Below are 17,152 nucleotides of genomic sequence, written 5' to 3'. Positions count from 1 at the left end.
ACTGACATTCAGAACTCTTTACTTCCTGGCGGGAAAATAGAACACGTATCCATGAGGAGATCACAGAGTTAGCCAGGCATCAGCCCCGGGAACCTTGGAAAGTACACTTTCATGTGTCTCTAACTACCATAGTCTCTCGTGTACTTTTCCTGTTTATTTTGTAATACAGTATCATATGTGGTAAACAGATGTCCCCTTTAGGCCACCGTCCGTAATGTAGGAAATTGTAGTTGTCCCACTGGAGACCTGGACCTGTTGGTGAGGAATGGCCACGCTAGGTGCCTTGTTAGTGTAACGTAGGTAAGAGACTGAAAGGATTCAGGGACAGCCCAGAAACACCTCTGGAAGCAACAAAGTGGGGAATACATTTTTTCCTCCTTATTTTCATCCCCTCCTTGCTGTGGTTATTAATGGCTGTGTGGTCCACGCCCTGTGTGTTACAGGAACAGCAGAGAGGAGAAAACCCCAACAATAACAAGATTTTCAATTAAGCTCAGATACGCGTCCTTTTGAATGTGCCGGATTCGTGTCTGCTGTGGCTTGCGCTGCCACGGGCTCTTTTTATTTCTGGAGTTGGCTCTGTGGATGTTGTGGAAGAAGCTAAGTTATTTACAGGAAAAATAAAAGAGAGAGAACTATCTCAAGGTCTGAATCTAGAATCATAGACTATTATACTTCTCCAACGTTGACTGAATGGTTGGAACATTCCTTAGATTATGAAATGCTTGCTTTAATGAAAATATACCTTCTCTGTTAAGGAACGCAGTTCCAACAGAACCCAACACTTCTGTTTTGCTGCGCTCTAGCCTTCTCTAGAAACGCTTCTATCCTTAACTGTGGAAATACGTACTTTAACTTATATTTTGGGTCTGATCGTGTCACGTAACACAGATCATTCTTAGTTATGACAAGGCTGTAACGATGACCTACATATTTATTGCATCAAGTGCCTCACATTGAAATGGTCACCTTGTGCAATTTACGTTTTGTTTGTATGTTTGTATTCTTTGAGACAGGGTCTCACTATGATGTTTGGGGCCCAGTCCTAGGGGATTAGCTACTCTACAGAAAAAATTCACAGAGGTCCTGACACCTTTGAGTTTCTAACACATGAAACTCGGGCTTCCAAACCATGAAAAGTCCACCATTCCCAGGTTGAAAGGTTGCTGCCCTCACTCCTTCACACTAAGTGTGAAGGCTCGTCCTCGTTCCCTCACACTATTCTGAGGTGTGAAGGCCCACCCTTAGCTTCCTCACACCATTCCCAGATGTGAAGGCTAGCCCTTGTTCCCTCACACTGTTCCCAGATGTGAAGGCTAGCCCTTGTTCCCTCACACTATGCCCAGGTGTGAAGGCTAGCCCTTGTTCCCTCACACTATGCCCAGGTGTGAAGGCTAGCCCTTGTTCCCTCACACCGTTCCCAGATGTGAAGGCTAGCCCTTGTTCCCTCACACTATGCCCAGGTGTGAAGGCTAGCCCTTGTTCCCTCACACTATGCCCAGGTGTGAAGGCCCACCCTAGCTTCCTCTAGTCAGAAGATTAGGTGTTTGTTAATGTCATTGGATTCTCACACCCTTCTGAAATAAAATATTCATCTATTCTTAAATTGGTAAGTGCTAATGATTCGGTTTTGGTTTGCTTCAGTCCCTCGGCTGTTTTAAATGAGCTTTTCTTGCCTCCTAAATGTTTATTCTTGTAATGAAGTGGCTCCTGGGGAAAGGAGGGATTTACTTCACACTGTGGTGAATGTATGACACCTTCCTTACCCGCACCTGACCCCTCCCTTTTTTATGAGGAGTAGAATTCAAATTCTGTATAAGTATTTTATGTTAGATATTCTAAATATATGGGTATATAATTGGTTTGCGTGGATATGTATCTATAGCTTACCGTCTTTACCTTCACATGTAAAATTCAGCTAGATCACTCTTGCGTTGTTACTAGAAGAGAAGCAAGTGGGAAAGAAAAGCATTCAGCAGCCCTAGGCTTCCGTGCCCTCCTGAGCAGCTGATTCACTTGATGGTATTGAGCCACGTTCTTTTAACAATGAATGAAAGATAATCATTGAGCTTCTGCCGGCCCATGGAAACCCATGTCAGTTATGTTCAGAGGAGGGTGGGCCAAGTGTTTTATTTCTGCCACAAGCTGATGGCCAGGGTTAATAACTTGTAGTCCCAGCATCTCCCGAAGGGCTCTGTCTAGAGACTTTCCTGGATGAAGGGGACGTCTTTTAGTTTGTATTTCTTGGGTTTCCCGAGTGACCCATGCCATTCTTTGACTAGACTTAGAACAAGCCCCACTTCATCTTCACCGTTCAGAACCATGGCTGTCTTATCTCTGAGCTTTAGTTTATCTCTCCTGTCATTTACATGACTTCTGTACATCTGTTGCATGAATGCTGTGCTCTGTTAACGATTTTAAATGTGCGTGAGTTTCTAATGTGGGATGGCATGGTCCGTGATCCCTTGTTTAAAAACTTAAATGCAAATTTTATCATAATCTCCCAGGAAAACCTTGTGCCCTGGTGCAATGGTTGAAAGACACATTGGGTCCCTGGCGGTTCTTCAGTGTGCTTCTCCTTGAAATGCCCAGGTCATGTGGCTGCAAACACAAACCCACCGGAAGACGTTGGATATTTTTGGTTTACATTGTCTGATTGTTGCTCAAGTGAAAATTCGGCATTGGTTCAGTCCATTCTCCTTCGCAAGAAGAACTCGGCGTATTCTGATCTATCAAATCGTACTCACTTCTAGGATTCTGTCCTCATGCGATGTTTTCGGTCCATCCTTTCAAACTCTGATTCAGTGTTTGTTCATCAAGATGAACAATGAAAAGTTCAGGTTCCTGAGCTCGACCAAGACGTAGGAAACTGACTGTCTTGATGACCTCTGGATGTTGTCTTTAGTGACCCTCTTGCCCACTATAGACCCTCGGTCACAGCATCCACTAGATTCCATCTGGCCTTGATGACACAGTGCATGCTGAACAAACAGGGAGCTCACATTTTGCTGAAGATACTCACTCATATTTTCTTACCTACATGCATCTCAGTATCTGGTCCTGTTTCCTACAAATTGTTGTCTAGTAGACCTTTATATCGTGACCTGAATAATATATATTACATATTGCATATTAAATCTTCTATATTATGTATTACATCTTCTGTGTTACATATCACCCAGCACATGTTATATACTAGAATTCTCTTCTCTCTCTTGTCCTTTATAGAACTCTGTACATCTGTAGCATGAACGGTGTGTCCTGTTAACCTTTTTAATGTGTGAGTTTCTACTGTGTGATTACATGCCTCATGATCCCTCATTTAAAACATTTGAATGGAAATTTATATGTTATATGTCATATGTTTATATATATATATGTATATATATACATATTGCTGGTAGATTATGATAAAATTTCCATTTAAGTATTTTAAATGAGTGATTATGAACCATGTACTCACACAGTAGAAACTCATATATAACTATACACTATGTATTATATAGCATGCTGTTAATATGCTATATTACATATCATTAATGAGAATACATTATATTATTAATTATTAATAATAACTAAGTATTACATTTTATAGGGGTGCTTACCAAAACACCCTGTCCACACTCTTGTTCACTCTTCATTGGTTGGGCAGTTCAGGTAGGGCATTAATACTCTTTCTGAGCCAGTAGGTGAGGGTCTAGGACAGCAGCTCAGTGATGTGATATCATCTGAAATAAAATACTTGTTTGTGTCTGGTTATGGGCACAGTCTTACTCTCCTACATGAGACTGAGTTTCCTGAGGTTTTGAGCAGCTTGGCATCATGGGATATGGGATGTGACTAGTCAGTGGTGCATATGTGAGCAGAAGAATAGCATGTGATGCTTCCCTGACTGCATGTGCATTTGTGTGCATATGTGTGTATGTATACATGTGTGTGTGCACATATGTATGTGTGTGCATGTGTATGTATGTGTGTAGGTGTGTGTACATGTGCCTGCATGTGTGTGAGTGTGCATATATGTGCAAATGTGTATGTGTGCATGTGTGTGTGTGTGTTTGTATAAATACTGTGTGTAAATCATACAAAAGAAAGAGATTGGGTTGAACCTGTATGATGTATTTGTCACTTTTATAAAGTTTGTATCTCACATAGTATATACAATTCATTAAAAGCAAAGACAATAGTGGTGGACAAATACTCTGATTACAATTTAATGTATGGGTAGATGTGTTGCACACGCATAATATTATATGTACTGAATTTATCATCAAATGAAGGTGGGCTCTGTTGACGTCAGAGAACCAAAACTATGCCAATCTCTTTGGCTTTGCTTCTGTTTATCTCGTTTTTACTTTTCACTTTTTCATTTCCTTCCTTGTTAGTTATTTACTGCATTGCTTCCTCAATGGAAATCATTTTTAAATGGTCCCTAATGGATTTATGTACTTGTTTCACTCTACACTATTTGGATGGAGTCAGGATCTTGTGGCTAACATAGCAGCACACTTCTCCTCTGATGGGATTATGTCTAGGTCTGGTAACATTAAATCATGCTTTGGAAATGAGAGTCCTGTATTTTGTCTTCTGAAATTACCCTACAAATGACACAGTCCAAAATCACTACAGAGTTACAAGAGACCAGGGATAATGAACGCCGAGGGAGTGGGGGTACTTCACTTTGGAAATCTGTGTAAGACTTGACACTTGATGTTCAGCAGTTGGAGAACATTTTCTCCACTTGCTTGTTCTCAACCCTGATCCTCTGTATCTGAATATGACAGCCTCCCCTGAGTTATAACTAGTGTCTCCACTCAGCTCTTCAGCTGCCCTAGTAACCGTCTCTGTGAGGGGCGGAGGAGGGCAGAGTCCTGTCTGACTTATCGTCCTGCCAGGCATCTGGCAGGTGGGGCTTGTGGCACGGGCACACATGTGTCAGGGTGGGAAGATTCTGGGTGTGTGATGCTTCAGCCTCCACCTGACTGCTTTGGTTCACGCATCCAGGTGCCTGGACTCCTTGTTCTACCCGATGTCAAGTGGTTTTCTACTTAGATACTCTTTGGATTTCCTTTCTCTTCTCCACGTGCCACATTTGCAATTTGGAGCAACTACAGGATTCTACATATGTGTTCATCAAAATGGATTCCAACTTGTGTGTTCTAAATGCCCATACATGAATGATTGTATGAATTTGAGATTTGTAGTTGGATAAATTGTTTGTTATGATCCAAATACCTACAGATTCCTTGTCTTAAATGTGTTAACAGTTGTACACGATCCACACTTGCTCTTGCCCTATAGGCCAGTAAGCATCAGGTTCACAGGTGTAGTAAGGTCTACACGGTCTCATCTTTAAGAAGCTTCCAAGTCCTTACCTGCTCCTTCCTTAGCTTCCTCCTTTATGTGCAAGGTAGTCTTCAGAGATTAAAATCTCATTTGATTCTCAAATATGTTACACTTTAATTCTGCAGTCCTTATGTTATCTTTAAATGATTCCATTGTATGGAGAAAATACTAAAACAGAAAATGAAAGCTCGGACAATTTTTCTCTGACCAGACCAGTTGTTTGGTGGGTGAAATCGAGATGAAACTCCTTCAGAAGAAACGTTGGGGTTTTATAGAGTGGCTGCTGTGTGTGCACAGTCCCCGCCTCTCTTCTAGTTTCCCACCATGTTGTATGTCCTTTCTGGTCTTCCCTCTTACCAACCCTGTCTTCCTCCTGCTGTCTACTCCCCACTCTCTCAGAAACTTACAAGTGTGGAACTTGGTGCTTCCCTTCCTCACCCGTCTTCTTTTTTCTGACTTCATGACTTATTTGGCTCCAAATGGACAGTGTTCATTAGTCGTGCACTTCATGCGAGGGCTTGTATGTGAGAGCCATGCTCTCCCACTGTCAGTTAAAATGCTGTCACTGTAGAAGTGGAAGAACAGGGTAAGTGCCGTGGTGGGTGGGACTGCAATGCCAATGAATGGAAGCTACAAACTGCTGTTGGTGTGTGTCCCCATAGTGCTGGCAACCCTGAGGACCATTGGAAAGACAGTTGTCCAAAGGAAGTAGAGAAGGAAAGCCAGTTGAGTCTCTTTGCCTGTGCTTTCTGAGACATGTCATACAGTAACCTACAAATGATTAGCCCCTCCTTTCAGCTGTACCCATTTCCTTCTCATAGAGGTCAGAGAGCGATGATCCTCATTACAGAAATACATGTGGGAACCACTAGTACAGTGTAATGACAGCTGACGGCAGATATGTGCATGTGTTTATGTGTATATGTATGTCTGTTATGTGTATATGTGTATATGTATGTATTTAAGGGTTTGGTATGTGTTTATGTATGTCTGCATATACCTGTTATTGTATACACATGTATGTGTATACATTTTGTATATGTATATACACCTGTGTGTATGCATAGATGCATTGGTTTATGTGTCTGTATATATGTTTGTTTCTGTATGTATGTATATGTGTGTGTATGTGTGTGTGTGTGCAGATGTATCTGTATGTGTTTCTGTGTGCATGTGTGTGTAAGAAGTGGTTCTCTTTGACAGTTATAAGCTGATTTGTAGTTCTAGCACTGGTTAACATTTTTGAGTGGCATTGTGAGCCTAACCCTATTAAAGGCTTGCATACACTAGCCTTCCCAGCAAACACGAGATAAGAGCAGTCATTATCTACCTTCAGGTGAGTAACTTGAGGTAGCAAGAGGGTAAATTACTTGCCAAAGAGCAATAAACCCATAAGAGATGGAGTCGGGTTTTATGACATTAAATCATTCTTTTTTCCTTTTTATATCTAGTAGCAAGAAGACAAAGAGTTTCTGTACCAGAGGAATGACTTTCTGCAGCTCCCTGTTGGAATGCTGCCCTGACAGAGCTTGCAGTGGTTCTGGTGGCAACTAATAATAAAACTACCACGTGGAAATGTCTGCGGGCTACACAAGACCAGCTAGCTTTTGATAGGGGCGACTGGGGCGACCAGCGACCCCACTGCTCACTTATTACCTTGTTTGTGTGCAGAGAAGATAACTGGGCAGAGTGGGGGATGTCTGAGACCTAGAACTTGGGGACTGGAAGGAGGAGGATCAGAAGTTCAGCTCAGACAATGAAACCAGTCAGGGAGAGAGAGGGAGAGAGAGAGATAGACAGACAGACAGACAGACAGACAGACAGACATGGGGGAGTGGGGTGTCTAGAGCAGTAGTTCTCAACCTTTCTAATGCTGGACCCTTTAACACAGTTCCTCATGTTGAAGTGCCCACCCCAACCATAGAATTATTTTGTTATTGTGATTCTACTACTGTATCCATCATAATATCAATACCTCTTAGGAGCGGAGGTTTGTAGATTTTGTCATGGCCTACAGGTTAAGAGCCACTGGGCTGGAGCAATTGCTCAGTGTTTAGAAGCATTCTTCCCGGGGACCTGGATTTGTTTTCCAGCACCCTTGTCATCAAGTCTTATGAGGGCGTACCCCTTATTGCCTGTAACTCCAGCTTTTGGGGATCTAATGCCCTCTCCTGGCAGGCACACCTGTACCCTTCACAGAGGCTCACACAGACAGACACACGTGCGTTCATAAAAATCAAATCTTACAAGAGATACGACAGCATTCACACAAATGATCCTTGTAAGGAACAAATATGGACCCCAGACATGTGGCAGCTGTGCCGTGTTAATTTTGGCATATTTAATTATGCAATGGAGAAATACTCTTCTAAAAAGGTGATTCCGGGCTGTATATACCCGAAGAGACATGTCCAAATTTCTAGCCAGTGCAAACAGAAAATGTAAGCTTATCGCAAGTAACTCAGGTCATGTCCGTCTCTGGGATTGATTGTATGTTTAAAACTCGCAGAAGGTAGCCTTGTCAAAGCCATTTCTTTCCCTTCTAGAAAGTTTTTAATAACGTTCAGGCGAAAACAGGCACACACTTTGACAATACTAAAACGAAAGCCCTTCCAGGCTTAAGTAACTTGAGCATAATTACATATAAAAAATGAGGCCGGTGCAGGCTGAGGGCTGCGGAACGTCAGCTTGACTTCTGTGGTTTGTGGAGACGTGCAGAACTTTGTAACATATCCTGGAACTTGACATTGGTAGCGTAGCTGCAGCCATGGGTGGGCTCCGGAATAATTCTGGGCCCTACTGGTCTCAAGTGTACACAGGGCTTTTCTTATTTGTAAGAATCTACTGCTTACCCTGCGTTGTATAACAGCTGCCCCGGAGTATTGTCTGGACAAGAAGATGCTGTCCCCCCCGAAGTGAATTTCTATTGACGTCATTTGCAGATTAACCTGAGTCTTCCCCCCACAGATCCTCATTTCTTGTCTTTACTCGCGTGATTAATCAGCAGCGTGCTGTCCTGGAACTGTACTGACTTACACACTGGCCTTTGCTCTTCAGCTCCCGGGAACTTCCAGAGGGTACTTGTGAGAGCAACAGGGATCAGGCCTAACAGAGTTTATTGAGTTCACTGCCACAATTCCAACGGCGCCACCTGACACTTAAATAATCAGCTGATCATGAAGGTGGCGAAGAAAATGGAACGAAAATCCCATGCTTCCAAAAGCTTAGCTCTTTAGCGAGGGGGTGTGTGTTGGGAGTCACACAGCTAAAGCTGTTCGCTTAGTACGTATAAGGCCCTGCGTTCAGTCCAAGGACCAACCACAAAAATAGAAGCCGGAGTGTAGAACGCAGCCCCGTGGCATGTGAAGAGGAGTCTGTCCCGGGGATGAGGCCACATGTCCCGCCTTTGGGTTTAGTGGGGTTTATGATTTTTTTCATGAGTATTTGAAATTTGCTGAGTGGTGGTGCTACTGACCATCAGAGAGTTCAGCCTAGACTCTTTTTAAGTCACACTGACTACTACCAGTCATTGCCCAACTCTGATATCCTGGGTAAAATATTTAAACACTGAGTATTCCATTAGCAGTCTCTTAGCACCTAAAAGTATCTAACTCCTGTAGAAAAGGGCTCCCCGATTGCTAAGGGTAAGTTAGATTTGCACGACAGTGTAATGCTTATTCTGATTTTGATTTTACATCACCCAGTTGTGTTTGTTCCGCTTACATCTGACCACTGCGTCCGTTAAAATACTTACCAAAATGGTAGAGAAGAGCCACGCCCATTGTAAAATCCAGCCTCTGGATTAGCTACACACGGCATCGATTTCTTGATTTGAGAAACAACTGGCATGTTTGAAATTTAGCCATGACGGTTCCTTCCGTGGCGCGATGCCCTCGCTGCTGTGTGCATCGACACAGGGCAAGAGGGATGAGGCCCAGTCAAAGCTACAGATTTAAAAAAAAATATATAAACAGTTTTGGATTTACCGTGGACTAATTCATGGGCGTTAGTCTAAAAAGTCAAATATGGTGCAAACCTACATTTTACTCGTTCAATTTCTTAATGTGCCCTGCCACAGTAGTTCAAAGAAGATTAAAACAGAAAAATAAAACGTGCGTGCACACAAAGCACAAACCTCAGGTTGTGTGTAAGCTACTGTGCTGGCAGGAATGTGGTTTAATTCTTGGCACTGGCAGCTTGCTGGAGAATTACAATATGTTGGCATGGGTCTCCAGGTCTCATTGTTCCAGCCCAGGGAGTCGGTCTTAAGAGGGTTTGGCACCGCAGGGAAAAACGGGAGTGCGAGTTAGGAAGAAATGAAGGGGCCCTAAAGAGGCAGGATGCTGTCATAACAATGGCTGGCAACTTCGGGAGCTTCTCTGGTGGGGATTGTGGTAGGCAGTGATGTGAGGAAGCTCACAGGATCATGCCAGAGAGAAAAGCAATCAGTCTGTCTACCGGCTGCACCCAGCAGAGAGAAGCTTAAGTGATTCCACAGAATCATCTGAATGTGGGGACAGTGGATGGGTACTTCTGAGGCTCTAGTGGACCAGTGATGGGGTGCTTCTGGGGCACCAGTGGTCCATAGCTTATTTCCCCACACGATCTTTATTTATTTTACATTATCTTTTACAATGCGTGTGTTTAGTTTTTAACTGGAAACTTGAAGGAAGAGCCCTGGTTTTCACAGTCTCTGTTGTACTTTGAACTCGCTGACGTTGGGCAAAGCCTGAGTTTTGCCAAGTCTAACATGGGACAGACTCACTACTGTCAAAGGTTTCAGATGTGACAGCATTCCTTAGGCTGAGACACTGTCTAAGGCACCTTGACTTTTACAATGCCTTTCTTTGAGGAACTCCATAGTTTTGAGGGTAACTATGAAACTCCAATGTTTGGGGGAATAAAGTCCCAAGTGTTTAAATTAAGAAATTTACCCCAGGCCTAGTCCCACATGCCTTTACTCTGCACACTTGGAAAACAAAGGCAGGAAGATCCCTGTGAGTTGAGGGATAGCTTGGTCTACTCAATGAGATCCTGTCCGAAATCAATCAATCAATCAATCATCAATCAATCAAAGAAAAAAAGGGAAAGAAGGCCAGTTGCAGAACAGAACTCACCAACAAGGCAAACAGATGCCAGCCACACACACAGGAAAAACTCAACTCTGTGGGTTTAAAAGTAAATCTCAGTTTTGAAAACTGAACATTGCATGGTAAGTATCTTTTCTCACACCATACATAGTGAGTGGTGCTTATGGAGCCGTGGTAGACATCCCTTTATTAAATTCACACGAGAAAACAGGTGATTATAAATGTTGGGATCTTGTCTTTTACGTTCTAACCGTGGATTTTCTGACTGTCTCCCGAGAGCTTTATTAGCATGGAGGGCACTGACCTTCTCAATGGAGGTCATTCCCTAGTACCGCTACAGGAACACTCTGTAGGGATGTGAGACCGAGCTGGGAAATGTGCTGCGGCAAGTAGAATTCCTAGTAGTCACCCAGTTATGTGACAGAAATCCATGTAGGGGAACGCCAAGGGCCCTGACCCCACCCTCGCCTCGCCAACAGCTAGCTGCTGTCACAGGCGAGGTGACCATCTGGATTCTTTTCACTCATCCCTAATACCCCTTCTAGCTCATACGTGAAAGGGGTAACTTCATTGAACACGTTCACATGATGGGTTTCTAAAAGCATCCAAGGCCAATTCCACACGTAAGAAATTGTACGATTAGATTAAGTTCTCATGTTAATGAGAACTATAAAAAAAAAAGATCTATCCTTTTAATCCATAGTTGATACTCACACAAACATTTTATTCTAGAGAATTCAATTTGTTATTTGAGGTTTTCACTCTGGTGGACTTTTGAATGGTTTCTGTGATCTAGAATTCTTCCACAGAGGAAGTGTGTGTGTGTGTGTGTGTGTGTGTGTGTGTGTGTGTGTACAGAGGAAGTGTGTGTGTGTGTGTACAGAGGAAGTATGTGTGTGTGTGTGTACAGAGGAAGTGTGTGTGTGTCTGTACAGAAGAAGTGTGTGTGTGTGTGTGTACAGAGGAAGTGTGTGTGTGTGTGTACAGAGGAAATGTGTGTGTGTGTGTGTACAGAGGAAGTGTGTGTGTGTGTACAGAGGAAGTGTGTGTGTGTGTGTACAGAGGAAGTGTGTGTGTATGTGTACAGAGGAAGTGTGTGTGTGTGTACAGAGGAAGTGTGTGTGTGTTGTCCACGTGTGACCATGTGTGTAAGCACCTTGAACAGCAGCCTGGGTGGTTTGGACTCAGCTTCATTATGGGTGAGGTGGGTGAGTGCTGCGTCTCACTAAGCTTTGAGCTTTTTTTCTTTTCTTTTTTTTAATAGCAGAGCAGTGTCAATCTGCACCTACCATGAGAAATTTGTCATGACACACAGGGCGGGAGGCGCAACATTGCTTTGTTGCACAACAATTAGCCTTCAAAACAGGAGCTTTCTTGTCTTGTCACTAGGTGTTTGGAGCAAACAAAACCCTGCCCAAGACATCATTCTTCCCCATAATATATTTTAAAACTGCAGACTGGTCTATGCCTGAATTGAGTGTGTGTGTGTGTGTGTTTATCTTTCTTAGAACTCATAACATAGATGTAATTACACCTTCTCAGACTTCAGGTGACGATTAAATAAGAGAACAGAGGCCATTCATTAGCACAGTCCCCAGGAAGGAGGCCACTCAGTACAGATATCTGAATCTGAGGCACACATTTCACACCTCAGTGAAAGATGTTAGTATTCTGAGTCATCCCTCAATGTGACAGCCCCAAGTTAGGCATATTTCTGGTTTTCCATTTTCACAGACGCCCCCTTCCTCCCTCCTTCCCTCCCTCCCTCTCCCCTCCTGCCCTTCCTCCCTCCCTCCTGCTCTGTGTGCTAAGAGTCAACTTGAACCAGCTCTCTGGAGCTTTCTATCTCAATGCTCCTTAATAGGAAGGCCAGAAATGTTCTGTGGGTTCCACAAGTCTGACTGCTATTTCTTTAACTCTGCAGCTCAGACAGAAGACCTCTGTCCCTTTATAAGGTGGCGACAGTAGATATTTTGTCTCCCTGCAAGGGAAAGGCATTGCCAGGACCTGGCAGACAATAATAGCATTAGAAGTAAAAAGATCTGCTTGTGGAGCAGGGAGGTCCGGGGGCCCATTGTTAGTCCACAGTGGATTTCCATCGCCACATTCCTCCCTTGCAAAGGCTTGTTAGCTTTTAATGACTGACAGAACCCTCCTACAAATACCATTCTGGCCATGCCCTGTTTGCACGCTACTCCAGGTTCTTTTTTTTTTTTTTTTTAAAGTCGACCTCTGGATAAAGGATAAAGAAACAGTGGTGTTTGTTTGACCTACTCTGATAAGGTTTAAGAACTGATTTCCCCCGGTGCTCCCTGGGAATGTGAACACACCGAAGTTCCATGCAGAAGTATTTTCAACTTTCTTTAAACACCATGATGCAAGTGGAAACACCGATTGCAACACCGGTCTGCACTCTGACTGATCGCAGCATTGCTGTCTGGCGCCATTTCCAGAGTGTGAGATAGAAAAACAGGGGGCGGGGTGATTTTTAGGAAAATATGCAAATAAGCTCATTAGGATTTCCCCTTGATATACAAAATAGAAATAGGTATTTCAGGACAGAGAGAAGCGTATATTACAAGCACATATCGCAAATGGAGCCTGCTTACATGTGCGCGTGTGTCGGTGTAAAAGAATGCCTGACACCTTCGATATCCAAATATATTTAAATATACCTCAGGGGTGTTTAAATGTCCACCAATCATTAATTTTCAACATCTTAGAGATAGCCCATTCTTAACCTCAGCTTAGCCGGAAACCCCCTAGGACGGATGGTCTTTGACAAGTTGACCTCTCTGTCCCTCCTAGGGGGTGAATAATCATCTGAACAGATAGAAACGCCCACAGACAATGATGTGGAAAAGACAGGGCACATGTGAGACCCAAGATAGTAGGTGCGGTGCTGTCCTTTTGATGAGGCATGGGGGGGCACTTACCTTTCAGGGCTGAGGAGCACTGTGCTCTCTAATGTACCTCAGGCTAACCTGGAGTTGATGAGATGTACTCTAACTGTACACCCAGCTGGATGCTGGCACAAGCACACAACGCCATGGTCTGGAACTGAGTCTCACGTTCACTGGCTTTATTGTGGTTGTAGTTACCTATAGTTCAGGTTCAGTTCAAAGGGGGAGGGCAGGGACGAGGTAGCCACAAAAACAGACCAAACGCGTGACCTTGCTCTCCAATAGGTGCCCATGCTGTCGCAGCACGGAACACTTGAAGAAAGCACGGAGCATATCCGGAATGGGCAAGCCATGCATTTGCGTTAGAGACATTACTTCGTTCACCGGTTTTGCAACCTTTTTTTTTTTTTTTGGTTTGGTTTGTTTGTTTTTTTATTTATTTTTTTCAGCGTTCAATGTGTGCTCACAAATCTTGCCACAGCGCGGTTACCACCACACAATGTTCCACATATTATAAAGTGCACGGAATTGTAAACACACAGAGGGACGTAATTACATGTAGCAGATTTAAGGGCTAATTCTTTTGCCTTTTTTTTCACTCTGCATTTTATCAACATAATTATTTTCCGGCTGCAGGCTGACACTCTGAAATTGACAAGCATCCATTATAGCAAGAATTTGCTCACCAAAATTGTAAAACAATGAACTGTAGGTTTACATGAGCCCATTGTCATAAAGAATTCGTATGGCTTTGTTCTGGAAGGGGGGAAAGCTAATGATTTCGAAACAGCAGGTGATCAAACACACTCCTTTTTTTCCCCTCCCCTGTTATCAGTTTGTTGATGAAGTCATTATGAGCTGGGGCCAGGACCAGGATGGCCTATTCTTAGCGGATAGGCTTCTATGAGCATGCTGCATATAGTCATTCTGCTGTGCTTATAAGTGTATTCTCTCTTTACTTAGACACTCCCAGCATTGAAAAGCTCCTCTCCAAGGACTGGAAAGACAAGCTCCTGGCAATGGGATCAGGGAACTTTGGAGAAATCAAAGGTAGGAAGCGTGTGCCTGCTTTTATCCAGATTGCTCAGAAATGGAGTTGACATTTACCAGTGGTTATGGAATCCTTCTGTCCCCAGCCCCTTTTCTCTGTGCATGCTCTGGGGCTGGCCTCTCTTCTGGATGGAAATAGATCTTGTCTGTCTCTGTGTGTGTGTGTTCTGCTTGCACTGTATAGGGTCAAGAATGGGGTTTTGTTGTTGGTTTGGTTTGGTTTGGTTTCTTAACAGCACAAACCCACTCTGTCGGTGGCATGTTCTTCCTCGTATTTGACTTAAATGATTTACTGCAAGGCTAAGAACATAACAACGGCAGAGCGAGGTTAGAAACTGCGTCTTGTAAGTTATAATTTGCACTCTGTATCTGAAGTACGCATAGGTATAATGGGCAGCTGGAGCCACCAAAGATCAGCAAGGGATATATTGTAACAAACTTCCAGTACAAGGGGGGAGATTCAATTTTTTTTCCTGTAGAAATAGAGGCAGATGATCCTTTCGGTTGGTTTTAAACCACCACTTCTCAGAAGACGGTGGGCAGTGTGCAGCTCCCTGTGGCTGCTACCAGGATACTTGTGATTCTAAACTCTCAGGCGATATTAATTTTGGGAATGTCAAGAGAGCAGGTCATCAACAATATATTTGCTTGTGAAGTGTGGCGCTAATTGTAAATTTTAAGCATCTCCAGATTAATATTAGTATATATGTAGGCACATCTTTAAATAACTTCGAGGCAGTCTCAGCCTTGAGGTCCTGTCCCGTCCAAGTATTCTAGAGAGAAGCAAAGCATTTGCCTTTTCAACTATTTCTTCTACTAGAGGCTGTTTATATCTGGCTGTTTGGAAAGTACCAGAAAACATTTGACTGAGGACCTCACGTGTTTGTCAGCCATTTGACGTTGCATAAGTTCTGGTCTTGGAGGGTTGTCAATGGGTAGGGAGGATGAGTATCCATCAACAAGTTTGTTGACCAACATTGATTTTGGAAGAAAAATGAATAATTAATTAGCATGCCTCAGAGTGTGGCGGAACTTAAGGAGAACGCAGAGGAAAGCTTTCCTTTCTGGGACATCAAGCACTTCAGCTTTCTGGTGGACTTTTAACCCATGACCCCTGAGGCAAAGGGTGTGCCTGCCTCCTGTTTTCCTCCACCCACCTCAGGCACCACCAAGAGCAGAGTAGAGAGGACTGCATGCCTGCCCCAAGCCTTGTGTTCCTCCCTTCTCTTCCTTCACAAGTCAGACTTGAAAGTCCTAACAGCAGTGCTGATAGGTTTAGGGGAAGGAGGCTCTGTGCTCTGCTTTGAGGCTAGCCTGGGGCTACTTTAGGATGCTCTAGTAAAACCACAAAAGAAGTTTCTGTCTTTAATTTTGAGTCTTTCAAGCTTCATGTTCAGAGTCCAGGTCCGGTCATTGTCCTCCAGTTCCATTCAAAATAAGGCTGTTTCCAGAAGCGTTTTGAAAGCAACAGTACGTCTTTCCTCTGCCAGCGCAGGGTTATTAGGTGTCCGGCTCAGGTTTCCCAGAGAAGTAGGGAAAACAGCCCTGAGCTTCTCTGCCTGCTGACTGTGTGTGACAGTTGCAATTACGAATCATTGTTCATAGGTGCAGAGGGTACAATAGAAGATTGCCTCTGGGGGTAAGTGAATTTGGGGGGTCAGGAGCAAAGATTATGTCGTGCCCAGGAATGTGGTTTCTGGCCACCTCAGAAGAAGTCTAAGAACAATGGCTGCCTTGTTTCTGAGGCCTTTTCATCCCAGGCAGAGGAAGGAAGGTGTGAGGCTAACAGATTTGTCTGCTGTTTCTGGCCGGGGGAGGGAAGGAGTGAGTGGTCCTGTAGACTTTTTCAAGATATGAAAGCAGGGACGCGCCGAATGGTTGCTTGGTTTGCCAATGTAGTAGATTTGAACTTTAGAGGATGCCAGGATGATGCTTGTCAGCCTCGCAGCATTGACCGGATCCCTTGGGTCCTGAAAAGTGCCTCTATGTATATCTCGGCCAGTTTTATTGAATATGGGGCATGAAAGCAGTTAGATAAAGAGAGAGAAATGGAGGGGAGAAGAGAATGAGAGAGGAAGAGAAATGAGAAACAGAGGGAGAGGGAGGAGGGCAAGGCAAAGGAGAGCCTCTTGCAGATTTCACACCGTAGCCAAGCCAGTGGTCCGTTAAGGTATTACCCAAGGAATTACTTTGAAGGTATTTGAACAAATTAGTAGAGTCAGAAACTTGGAAAGTTTGTGAAAGTGTTTCTCACTGTTAGCACTCGAAAAGAACAAGTGGCAAACTTGTCATCAAGTGGGAAGAAGGTGTAGGTTTAATGGACATTGGCTGTCCATAAATAATTGTTTCGATTCTAATTCGCCCTCTCTCTTTTCTTGAGAGAAAATGTTAGCAGAGGTCAGTGGCCTCTGAGAGCATAGAGCGCCTTGTCTCTTATTTTCACATCTATTTGTGGAGTAGGACATGTGCATACACATCCTCACCTGTGCTTATGTGCTGGTCAGAGGGTGCGTGACTAGAACTCAGCTCTCCACTTTCATCAGGAAGGCTCTAGGGCTTACACTCAGCCCTCAGGCTCAGTAGCAAGTGCTATTACCCACAGAGCCATGTTGCTGGCCCTAAAAAGTTCCCTTTTTAAAAACAACATTAGAACATTTTGCCTGATATTGTACCACTTTATAGTCTGGTGGTTTGGAGACATGACCCATTCAGGTTTTAAAGACAGAAGAAATCATTGTCTCCTATACACATGCAAGGCTCATG

General features: G+C 43.6%; 1 protein-coding gene across 47 annotated transcripts in view; it reads left to right on the top strand.

Moving 5' to 3' along the window:
* The window catches only part of Sox5 (SRY-box transcription factor 5), a 955,418-nt gene that overhangs the window by 733,677 nt on the left and 204,589 nt on the right, over positions 1-17,152 (top strand). For all 47 annotated transcript variants that reach the window (XR_015685240.1, XR_015685246.1, XR_015685248.1 and 44 more), the window contains 1 exon segment: positions 14,303-14,389. Coding sequence is in view for 34 of the 47 variants with exons in the window: in XM_087655720.1 (XP_087511846.1) it covers positions 14,303-14,389 (87 nt within the window). In the remaining 13 variants the exon portion in view is untranslated.

This window comes from Rattus norvegicus, chromosome 4 (genome assembly GCF_021556685.1).
Source record: "Rattus norvegicus strain SHRSP/BbbUtx chromosome 4, alternate assembly SHRSP_T2T, whole genome shotgun sequence".
NCBI lineage: Eukaryota > Metazoa > Chordata > Mammalia > Rodentia > Muridae > Rattus > Rattus norvegicus.
The sequence above is the reverse complement of the archived record's forward strand: the minus strand, read 5'-3'. Positions and strand labels throughout refer to the sequence as shown.